Genomic DNA, 12493 nt, shown 5'->3' on the forward strand with positions numbered 1-12493 from the left:
AATCCCCGAGAACGTAGCTATACATACTATTCCACAGTACACCAATCATTCTCTCGGATAGATTTTTGGTTAGGGGAGGCGTCTGTGGCGGGAATGATGGGATCTCATCAAATACTACCTAGAACCTGGTCAGACCACTCCCCTATTCTTATGCAGCTAGTGTTGCCCACAGCACCGGTGGGAAAAAGAGGGTGGCGACTAGATGATACGCTCCTACAAGACCCGATTAATGTATTAAATATAGAAAATAAGATTAAAGAATATATTCAATTTAACGATACAGGAGAAGTGTCGCCTATTATGGTTTGGGAGGGATTTAAGGCGGTAATGAGAGGCCATCTAATTGCACTAAAGACACATGTTAGGAAACAAAAGATGTCCAAGGAAACAAACATTAGAAGACAATTAGAACAGGAGGAAGCTAGACTTCATCAGGGAGGAGGAGGGAATGAACAGTTAATTAGAGATAAAATACACCGGCTCCGGACCCAAGTGTGTGAGTTGGAGCTGGCAGATTTGGCAGAAGACCTTCAAAAAGCACAGCAGATACATTATGAATTTGGGAATAAAGCTAGTAGACTTTTAGCTTTCAAATTAAAACAGCAAGCAACTCGCAATATAATCGCGAGTCTGAGGGATGAAGGAGGAGGGATTCACACAGAAACTGACTATATCGAGTCGGCGTTCAGAGAATATTATAAGAGGCTATATGCGGGTGGGGCAGAGATAGCGCCAGCAGAGATAAAACAATATTTAGAGGACATTGAGCTTCCCAGACTGGAAACTAGCGCAAGTCAGACGCTCTCACAACCTATCACATTGGAAGAGATTACATATGTTATCCAGAGGCTCCCGATGGGAAAGGCCCCGGGTCCTGATGGATTCACAAATAAATTTTATAAACGATTTGGGAAGCTCTTGGCCCCAATGCTGCTAAAGGTACTCCACTCGATAGACTCAGGCTCGGGACTACCGCCAACATGGGATCTAGCCAACATAACGGTTATTCATAAAGTAGGGAAAGACCCTCAATTGTGCGGATCCTACAGGCCAATTTCACTTTTAGGGATAGATTATAAGATCTTTACTAAGATCTTGGCTATACGGATGCAGAAATACCTGCCCTTATTAATTCATCAAGATCAGGCAGGTTTCGTGCATGGCAGACAGACATTCGATAACATACGGAGAGCTCTGCATGTAGTCTTCCATGCGCGAGACACACAGTCTCCCCTATGTATTCTATCACTGGACGCTGAAAAAGCGTTTGATAGGGTGAGTTGGCCATTTTTGTTTGGAGTACTGGACAGAATGGGGTTCACAGGGCGACTGCTTCATTGGCTCCAGTTGATCTATAAGACTCCACAGGCCTCACTCCGAATAAACGGAAGACTCTCAGAGCCATTTCGCCTATATAGAGGGACACGACAGGGGTGTGCACTGTCCCCCCTGTTATTTGCAATAGTGATAGAGCCACTGGCAATGAAACTTAGATCACATCCAGATGTCAAGGGGCCGCGATTAGGAGGAGTGGAAACTCGAGCTCTCCTTTTTGCTGACGATGTTCTGCTTATGTTGCGGGACCCCATGACCTCATTCCCGAGAATACTGGAGATACTATCTGCATATGGAGAGGTCTCAGGATTCAAAATCAATTTAGATAAATCTGAGGTGCTAGATATAAACATTCCCCCAGAACAGAGATCCCAATTACAGCAGACTGCCCCATTCCGTTGGGCGCCGAAATATGTTCGGTACCTGGGGATTAATATTCCAAAACACATTGATGAATTGTTTCAGGTCAATTTCCCCGAGATGACACGACAGCTTTTTCGGGACTTGGAGAGATGGGAAGGTTTGCAATTGTCTTGGGTGGGAAGGATAAATGCGGTTAAGATGGTGATACTCCCGAGAATGTTATATCTTTTTATAGCACTACCGATCTCCATCCCTGATAGCTTTTTTCGAGGCCTCCAGAGAAGAATATTTTCCTTTATCTGGAAAAAAAGACCCCCGCGAGTCAGACGGGAAGTTCTATATCAGCCCAGAGAAAAAGGGGGGATGGGGGTCCCATCGTTTGCCACATATTTTCTGGCTGCGAATCTTAGAACATTGACGGCGTGGTTTACAGACACGGAAAAACTGGGAATACAGATGGAGCAAGGCTGGATGGCACCATTTCCACTAAAGGCTATACCATGGCTGGCTAAACAGGAGCTGGAAGTGCTAATTAAAAAATGTCCACCTTTGATACGATGGCCCCTACAAATTTGGTGTAAAGTTCGAGAACAATTCTTTCCAGGGCGTAGATATTTTCGGCATATGTACCTTAGATTTGCTCCCCACTTTGGACCAGGCAGGCAAGATAAGGCCTACCTTACTTGGGAGGATATGGGACTGTGTACATTGGGACAAATGTGGGAGGATGACAAAACAGTAACATTAGAAGAACTCCATAGAGAATATGGGCTATCCCACTTACAGGCGTTCCAATATTACCAGGTGCGGGATTTTATAACCCGAAGAGCAAAAGGGGAGTTAAGCCTAGCTGACACTGGAATAGAAAGGGGAATGATGAAAGGAGGAGGTAGAGGAAGTATTTCCAGGCTGTATGGAGCGCTACTGGCATACTCTAATCCGATAGAGCATTATTTGGCAAAATGGGAGGAGGCCCTGGGGGTAACATACACGCCCCCACAGTGGAAATTAGCACTTAGGTCTTTACTTAAGGTATCGATTTCTAGTGCCATGATTGAAAGTGGACACAAAATATTATACTGCTGGTACTATACCCCCCATCGATTGGTAAAGATGTTTCGAACTGGCTCAGCTACATGCTGGCGACAATGTAATACAACAGGGGACATGTTCCATATTTGGTGGACCTGTAAACATGCTCAGGCTTACTGGATAGAGATACTGAAATTTATAAAAGATGTCACTGGAGTGACATACCCACTAAGGATGGAGCATTGTTTGCTGCACTTTAAACCTGAGGGGGTCCAGAACCCAGTACATCGATTCGCAGGACAGGTATTTGTGGCAAGCAAATTGATCCTGGCAGCAGCATGGAAACAACCGTCATTACCTGGTCTTGGAAAAGTTTTGCAGAAGCTAGACTATGTCAACCTGATGTCAAAGCTTACAGCATTACGAACTGGTCGACTAGTACAACACCAAAAAATTTGGAAGCCATATGAACAATGGAAAGCCTCACATCAGCTCTCTGATCAATAAGGAATATAGGGAAAAATGGGAAAGAATAAGTTTGTTGCTTATCAGGGAGAGGGGGGGAGGGAGGGAGGAGGGACTGGGGGGGAATAGCCATGTTATAGGATAAATGAGAGTGTTCAAGATGGTTTGGCTAGCAATTATGATGTATTAGCAATGTGTTATATATTGTCAACTTTATATATGAAAATAATAAAATAAATGGTTAAAAAAAAAAAGAAAATTTCCCGGACTCCATTGTATTACAACATCAATATAGGGACGCAGATCAATTTTTACATTGCATCCCCGTACTAGTCAATCCTCTCTAAACGGATTGGTTTCTGCTTTAGATGGGGGCAGAGTAGTAGTAGATGGAAGTGTCATTCTCTGCAGGAGAGTACGGACCTCATGATACAAATCTGAATAGTCCGGACCCTCCACAGGTGGGGCTGAAGGAAGTTTTTCTTTTCCCACTGTCCGGGTTTTCCGAACCGGTTTCATCCCTCTCTTATCCAATCCTAATTTTTTATATTGCTGCCATAACTCTCCAGTGGGAATTCCATCTATTTTCTCCCGAGCCACCCCCGCTTGTAGTAGAGCGGCAAACATATCCTTACGAGATACTCGCTCTACCTCTGAACCTTGCCCCTTCTGCCCTTCCCCAATTCTCTGCCCCTCATTATTTTTCCTATCTGTCAGCTTCAGACTCCAATCCCCCAAATCTCCTAATTGCTCGATTTTATCCATAATGCCCTCCAACGGGTTATCTGTTTCATTCATCAACAGTGTCAAAATAACTTGTTTATACATTGGAGGAGACCCTTTAATTACTTTGTTTCTAATTGCCGCTGACATAGGCACTTGGGTAAGTGTATCCATCTGTCCTGTGACAATACACACTTTCATTGCCTCTTCCTTTAATCGCTGGATACAATCTTTCAAAGTATACCAAGGCTTGTCATCCCCAGGCCAATCTGATTCTAAAGGGTACTTTCTACGACAGAATTGCAATGTTGCAGTATTAGCTAGAGTCTAAAGTTTGTAATGTAATACCAAAAAAGCTGTGACCCTAGAGCAAAAAATAGTTGTTTAAAAAATGTGCTTAAATGTGGAGAAAAACCCTCAGAAACCTAAGACCAAAATTTATCTAAGGTTTAGAGTGGGGTTACTGAAGTCACAGGTAACTCACGCCCAGATTCTATCATAGGGTAAAAAACTCCACTGATTTATTAAACAAATATGCTTGTTTTTATTGTTTTATCTTAATTTACCAAGCATAAAGATTACGGTTCAAGATAATCACACCATTAACTTCCAGTGTTGCATTGCTTAAGGGCAACTTTAAAGAAGTTAAGAACAAAGTGAATGAAAACTCTCATATCTTAAAGTCCAAATGAAAACACTCTTATCTTAATGTCCGACGGGGGCCGCTGCCGTTTCACCCTTCCAACAGGGCTTCCTCAGGAACAGAGTGTGGAAACACGATACTGTGATTCTATAAAAAATGAGAGATATAACTTAAACAACAGAGAACCTGAAATGTATGGAACGCACAAGGCATAGACACTTGAAACGGCTTACAGCTTGTGGGAGCACCAATTCTTACAAAAATGGCGTCTCAGCGTCGATATGTCAGCTGACATTTATAAGATTTTCAATCGGCTAGTGAAGCTCAGTTGCTGAGTAAATAAAGAAAATTGGCTAATAAACTTAATAAAAGACGTACCAATTGATAGAACTGTTGAGGCCATTAGGTTCTATTGAATTAAGATCAAAAATCCACTGAGCCTCTCTTCTCTGTAATTTCAATTTACGGTCTCCCCCTCTGTTTAAAGCGACTATTTTGTCTATCGCATAACATTGGAGATCTTCAAATCTGTGATTTTTATCCATACAATGGGCTACTAAAGGCTCTTTGATGGCTTGTCTTCGAATATTGGAACGATGTTCCAATATTCTGACTTTTAAAGTCCTGGTAGTCATCCCAACATATAGTTTCTCGCAAGGGCAACTAATTACATAAACAACATGGTCTGATAAGCAATTAGTGAAGCTACGGAGAACATAAAGTTTTTCAGTCCTTGAAATGTATATTTGTTTAGTTTGTTTAGTGATGGAGCAAATTGAGCAAAGACCACATTTAAAGTGGCCATGCAACCGTTTTGTGTCTTGTTTTAACCCAGATTTCAAATCTGCTGGGCTAATTATCTCTTTGATGTTGTTACGCCTGGCATAGGCAATCCGTAAATTGCTGTTACTAAAGGCAGGAATCGTTTGTACAATGTCCCATCTGTTTTTGATTAATCTTGCTAAAACAGGGCTGTCTTCATTATATTGCATAACCATGGTGCATGTTTCATCATTGCCTTTATCTTTTGTGGTAGTAGTCAATAGTAATTCTCTATTATTGGATTTAGCTCTCTGATATGCTTTATGAAGTATAGATTTAGAATAACCTCTATCAGCTAAATCATTCATTAATCTCTTGGCTTGTTGTTTGAAAATGGAAAAATCTGTACAGATACGTCTCAATCTCAGCATTTGAGAAAAAGGTAAACTGTTCTTCAAATGTTTAGGATGACAACTCGAACTGTGGAGAAATGTGTTCCTATCCGTGCTTTTCCTGTAGACTTTAGTGACAAAATGATCACACATCAATTTCACTTCTACATCTAAGAAATGGATCGATTCAGTAGAATGTTGCTCTGTGAACTGGATATTGTTGTTGCAGCTATTAAGCCACGTCATAAAGTTGATTAGTTCTACAGAGGAACCTCCCCAAAGCATAAAAACATCATCAATGTAACGCCACCATGTAATGATGGCTTCAGAGAAGGGGGAGTATTCGATCCATTCCCTCTCAAATTCCGACATAAAAAGATTTGCAATGGAGGGGGCAAATGTAGCCCCCATAGCAACTCCACTCACTTGTACGTAGAATTTATATCCTAGGGTCACAGCTTTTTTGGTATTACTTTCTACGACACCCTGTTCCCACTAACTCAATCAGAGTAGTAGCCTCTGACCCATTCCCATCAGGCATTGCTAAACTATGTTCCCGAAATGCACTTTGAATTATAGCATCTCGAGATAAAGGTATAAATTTCAAACAGTCCTCATTGTCCATCCGTATCCCCATTGCCCCAGTATCATGCAGCCTTACACACCAAGCAATAAGGGATTCATTTGGACGCTGCTGGAATTGCTGCATGATATTGAGAATTTCTTGTTGCGTATAGTCTTCTGCTAAATCCATGCGCACTGGCGCTGCCCCACCCAACTGTGCTCGTCGCAGAATTATCGGCTTCATTTCCGGAGCAGCACTTTCCTCACCCCCTGACTCACTCTCGGGTGTGGAAGACCAGATATCCCCATCCCACGTCTCAAGATCCCATCCGTTAGGATTCTGTGTGGCAGTAGCCATCACCTTTGCAACCTTTACCTTACTCACACGCCCTCTCCTTTTCCGATACTTATACTGCGCTACTCGCACCGCCGCCCGCTCAGCAATTTGCTGGTACCCCGTACACTTATCTATCATCAATTTGCCCTGACACTGTGACATTACCAAGTCGCTTTTCAATGTCAGAATCTCAGCCTGTGATTCCAACAGCTTCTGTTGTAATAACAGATTCTGCTGGTGCATCAGGCGATATGCCGACAACAAAATCCACCCTCTCCGACCCACAGTTCTTAACTCTTTCCCTTTAACCACAGGGGCATTTTGTAAACATTTCAACACATCCTCACACGTTCCCTCTCCTAAACATACCTCCCAATTCTCACTCAACCCCGTATCTGTCGCCCATTCTGTTGCCAATGCCTGATATGGGTATTTATCCCATCCAGGAATTGCAAACAGCTGCGGAAGCTGTGCCTGCACAGCCTCCTGATGAGATTTGCTCTTCTTCCCTTTCTTCAACATATTCACAAAACAATAAAACAATAAAACAAGTATATATTCACAAATGTAATCACCGTAACAACAATGCGATATCCTGCCGACTACGCCAAATTGTAACACTAGGGGGCGCTGTGCTTATGACAACACAAAAGCCACCAGACACAATATGCGGTATATCGCTTTTATTGGTGATACATATGTGAACACATACACCAAGATACTTACAGCACCCGCAATTCAGTCAGCATCTGGGAAGACCACCAGGGAAGCACTAGCTCTTCCTCAGAGATTGCAGGGACATCACTGAACCAGGCGTCCCTTATGTTCAGGCAAGCTTCTAAAGAAGGTCAGTGCTCCACCCTCTTTTATAGTGTGAAACAGAGGTACCTTTCCCAGACTTGCACAAGCTGAAGGTGCCTTTCCCAGAGGTGCTGGCATCCCTTAAACAACTAGCCTGTTTCCCTGTTTCCCATAACAGAGAATATCAACACATAATTACAGCCAAAACATTCCACTCATTCCATCCCCAGCTGACCTTCAATCCCAGGTATTACATCCTCTCTCTGAGTTTCAGGGTCCCTCCCTTCCAGTTTCAGCACCCCTCCCTCCGAATTTTAGAAGTCATCTTCTCTTACCAAGTCGGGGTTACGGCAGCCGGTAGCAGCGGTAAAAGGCGCGCAGGCTCGGCCCTTCTCTCTCTCTCAGCTCTGGTCCCGCCCTTGCGGAAACAGGAAATGAGGGCAGGACCAGAGCTGAGAGAGAGAGAAGGGCCGAGCCTGCACGCCTTTTACTGCTGCTGACGGCCGCCGTAACCCCAACTTGGTAAGTGAAGATGACTTTTAAAATTCGGAGGGAGGGGTGCTGGAACTGGAAGGGAGGGACGACGACACCCTCATGCGTGTGACGTCGTGTTTCTTTGCCTGGCAACTCTGCAGCGTTCGCTTCCAGTGATTGGTCACTGCTGCTTGTGACGAACCAGGAAGCACGCAAACGTCAGGACAGGAGATGGATACAGCAGGCAGCATGAACCCTTGAAACCCTTCACTGCCACGGAGTCAGCTTCAGAACGTTGGAGGCGCTTTTTATTATAGTAGATAGTTAATCCAATCAACATTTTTGTTAGCACCAAAACAAAGAGGATTCAAAACCTACAGCAATTTGGTTGCGGGCCTTGAATTCATCTGGCACCCCCATTGGTACACCTATAGAGTCAATATAAATTCTGTCATCAATGGAACCAGGGATTTCTCGCTTCTTTGTAGAAAGAACTGGATTATCAGTTGATTGGGTTACTATGGAAAGTGGAATTACTAATTGGACTAGACCACATTTGCCCTGCCAATTGGTGGGCAGCGTTGAGTATAAAGTTTTGGTTCCACAATACCACCATATGTCTGCCCGAGGACGGGAAAAGTCAGAAAAGTCAAGGTAGAGGTTAAGGTAGAGTTACATAGTGAAAGGTTACCAACTAAGGAAGGATTCAGAACTTTTTCTCGGGTTAGACAGGTCTCAAAAATTGACCTAGGGGACTGGTGGTCTGAATACTGGGGGTGTTTTCGCTCCCTTAGGTAAATCAGGGAACAGTAGGCTGAGAGAAAGGCATTGTGGTTCAGTAGGTTTACTGGAACCCTGGAGCAATTTTAACATTCACATGGTTCCATTGTAATCATTTACAAAATTTAAGGCAAAAGAGACTGCCTGAGGCTCAGGGCGAGAAGCAGAACAAACATAACAATCAGATACGTTTAAACTCCGGATAGTATACCGAATCCAGTCTAGCCACACATTAGCTTCACCGAAACCAGTCTCAAGAATAAAAGTTTCCCTAAGGCTAGTTACATTAAGGAGCTTAATAGGAATCTTTGCTTCTGAAATTTGAGGTAGTGAACCAGCATTGGATATTTGAGGGTAAGTGACCATCACACGAAAGCAACCAACAGGATCCGTGTTGGTGGCTTCTATTCCAATACCGAAGGTGCGGTTAATCCCTTCGTATGCCCCCTTTAAAGGTAATAAGTACGGGGTTACATTTCCCCTCTTCACAATTTGTACAGTCTACTGATAGTCAGACAAGGGTTATATTATGACGTAAAGGATTATTCCAAGCCAATTGGTGTTTTTCTGTGGGAAGGTTGGGTGCAGTATACCACCATACATTAGCCCAATTAAAACAAGGGGATGCATGATGACTCATTTCAATATAAGTGCACAAATAAACAAATCACACTTACACATAAATACAGGCATACAGGGAAAAACTGCAGGGGTATTTGTGGAAGTCTTCACCCACCTCATACATATGACTCCTGCTCCCTCTCATGGGTCTGTCTCACTCAGGATTATTGCAGAATACAACCATTTTCCTGTTGGAGGTGTATAAGCAACTTAAATTCTTTTCTCTTTAGGTTCAGAGAAGCCCCATCTACAAGCGAGAAGGAGCAGATATTCACTCGGATCTTCATATTTCAATTGCCCAGGCTGTTCTTGGAGGGACAGCCAGAGCCCAAGGACTGTATGATACAATCAATATTACGGTAAATACTAGGGCGCCTTGGGTCTCACTCTAGTAACCTGCTGGGGTCTGATTTATTATGTGACTCACTTTGTTTTGTGTTTGTGAAATGCACTGTTCAGATGAACAATTTAGTAGGTGTAACCTAAGAAAAATGTAGGACCTTGCTACTAAAAATTGTTCAGCTATGAATTGGCTAGACTTTGTGCAGTATTCATTTCCTTAGCATCCCTCCGGACCGGCCCAGGATTGGACTGATGGGTTGTGCACGCCTTCCAGCAGGTGGAGACTGAGAAAAAACTCTGACTGTAGCGAGCCAATAAGAGCCCTGGTCATGTGACCCTAGCCCCAGTATTTTCTCAGTCTCCCAGCCGGTAGGAAGTGAGCCCATTAGTCTCTCTTTCTTAAGTTATAGTCTTTTATTCTGTTGTTTCGTCTTTCTCTGTGCCACAGGAATTCTTTTGAGGCTTGTTAGGAATTTTCAGCTTTATTAGCTTAGCCTCAGGGGTGCTACACTCGGGTGTCCCGGGTCCCTCCCCCTCTTCCTCCCCACCTCCCTTCTATTCATGAATTTCTAAGGGAAGGGTTCCTCTTTTGACTAGCAAAGGGGATTTACCTTTGGGAGAGGCAGCCAGTTAAAAAAAACAAAACAAGACTGAAGCAGAGCTTCTCCATTGTTTTAACGAGCAGGCAGCTCTGATTCTTGGTGTGGGTGTTTGTGTGGTGTAGCTGCTCAGCTGATTGAAAAGAACGGGGGGGGGGGGGGGGTGGAGACTAATAATCTACAGAAGAGGGAAGTTTTGTCTTGTTGCTCTTACCTTCCGTTTTCGGGGGTTTATTCTTTTTTAGCGCTATTTTGTTAGACGGACGGAGCCTTGCTTAAAAAGAGAAGAGAAAAAAGTTTTTAGGTGCGAATCGCGTACGTGCGTCGCCGCCATGTCTGAAAAGCTTAAACTATGCGCTGTCTGCCAGTGTCGGGGGCTTTCTTCTTCCGGCTCCTGTAAGTACTGTACTGCGCCGGGGGGAGCGTCAGGTTCTTCTTTGCCTTCAACTTCGGGAGCTCCGTTGTCAGTTCAGAGTTCCTCGCCGTCGCGGTCGGTTTCAGCAGTTACTGAAGGGTCAGGCGCGCCTCCGGAGGCCGCTCCAGCGATTTTGGCGCGGACGGCGGCCATTTTGGTTCCTGCTCCGGTTTCGCCATCGTGTGCACAGACTTCGGCCCTAAATGTCTCCAATTCTAATTCGTTTATTTCAGGAGCTCTGGTGCAAGCTGGGCCTACTCAGGCAGGGGGTTTTCCTCCTGAGTTTGTGCTCCAGATGTACCAGGCTTTTTTGATGCAGAAAGGCGATGCAGGAGCTGGGTCAGGAGACTCTGTCAGACCTGTTCCTCCACCTCCCAAAAAATTTAGGGAAGGTGATTTGTATGGAGATTTTTGGTGTGATCAGGAGATGCCCTATTTGAAAGAGGAGGAAGATTTTGCAGAAAATATCTGGGATGAGCCCTCCTCTGCAGATCCGGAGTCTACATCTTTTGCCCAGGGGGAAGATCCTTCAGTGGCTAGAATTTTCCATAAGGATGACTTGCAGGAGCTCATTTCTATGGTCTCCTCTACTTTGAACTTTCAGGATCTCCCGCCAGTTTCAGAAACCCGTAAGGTAGACTTCTTGATTAAGGGTTCTAAATCCGCTGCCAAAACTTTTCCCATGCATCAGGACATTTGGGATGTTATTAAAGCGTAATGGGAGGTCCCAGATGCGGCTTTTCGTCCGACCAGATCTATGTCTCGTCTCTATCCGGTTCCAGAAGCGGATAGAGCTATGCTTAAGGTGCCGGTCGTGGATGCAGTGGAATCGGCGGTTACTAAGCGTAATATAGTTCTCGTAGATGGAGGAACGGCCCTTCGTGATGTTCAGGACAGAAGGCTGGATTCTCTGCTCAGGAATAGTTTTGATGTTTCTTCCTTGGCAGTGCAGGCTGCCATTTGTGGTTCCTTAGTGGCTAGAGCATGTTTTAGGTGGGCAGAGAGAGTCCTGGACAGGAGTTCGGATGATCTTCAAGCTAGTGATGTAGAAGTAGCTAAGATTGAGACTGGGGCGGCTTTTCTGGCTGATGCTCTGTATGATTTGCTGCGAGCATCTTCTAAGTCTTTGGCGTTGGGAGTCGCTGCTCGCCGATCTCTGTGGTTAAAAGGTTGGTCGGCGGACGCGGCCTCCAAGTCGAAGTTGAGCAAGTTTCCTTTTAAAGGTTCTTTCTTGTTTGGAGAAGAATTAGATAAATTGGTTAATTCTTTAGGAGATGCTAAAGTTCCTTGCCTACCGCAAGATAGGCCTCGTCTGTCCCGTCGAGGTTCTTTGTTTGGTAGGGCTTCAGTGAGAGGTTTTCGTAGGTTTGAGGCTGGTTGGGGTTTTCAACCTCAGAGGTGTCGTTTTTTCAATAGAACTCAGTCCTTTTGGGGTTCTCGCAGAGGAGCAGGCTTCTCCAACGCAGGTTTTCGATCCCAGACCCATCCTACCCAATGAAGGTGCGAGGGCCTCTCCTCTGGTCCCTGTCGGAGCTTGTCTTTCGCAGTTCTATCAGAGGTGGGCCCACATCACTTCAGATCAGTGGGTCTTGGAAGTTATTCGAGACGGTTATGCCTTAGAGTTCGCAAGGCCTATTTCAGACGCCTTTCTGGAGTCTCCCTGCCGCTCTCCTCTCAAGGCGAGGACGGTTCGAGACACTCTACAGAGGCTCTTAGATCTTCAGACTATCTCTCCAGTCCCTCCTTCCGAGTACAAGCAAGGCCGGTATTCCATTTACTTTGTAGTTCCCAAGAAGGAAGGCTCTTTTTGCCCTATTTTAGATCTCAAGGCTGTCAGTCGCGCTC

At 44.6% G+C, this 12493-nt stretch overlaps 1 protein-coding gene across 3 annotated transcripts in view; it reads left to right on the forward strand.

Annotated features, from left to right (window-relative positions):
* Window positions 1-12493, forward strand: part of DNAJA3 (DnaJ heat shock protein family (Hsp40) member A3) — a 197092-nt gene that overhangs the window by 80749 nt on the left and 103850 nt on the right. For all 3 annotated transcript variants that reach the window (XM_030212294.1, XM_030212295.1, XM_030212296.1), the window contains exon 8: window positions 9523-9651. In XM_030212294.1, the coding sequence (XP_030068154.1) occupies window positions 9523-9651 (129 nt within the window). The remainder of the gene's footprint in view (window positions 1-9522; window positions 9652-12493) is intronic.

Source organism: Microcaecilia unicolor, chromosome 8 (assembly GCF_901765095.1).
Source record: "Microcaecilia unicolor chromosome 8, aMicUni1.1, whole genome shotgun sequence".
NCBI classification, from domain to species: domain Eukaryota; kingdom Metazoa; phylum Chordata; class Amphibia; order Gymnophiona; family Siphonopidae; genus Microcaecilia; species Microcaecilia unicolor.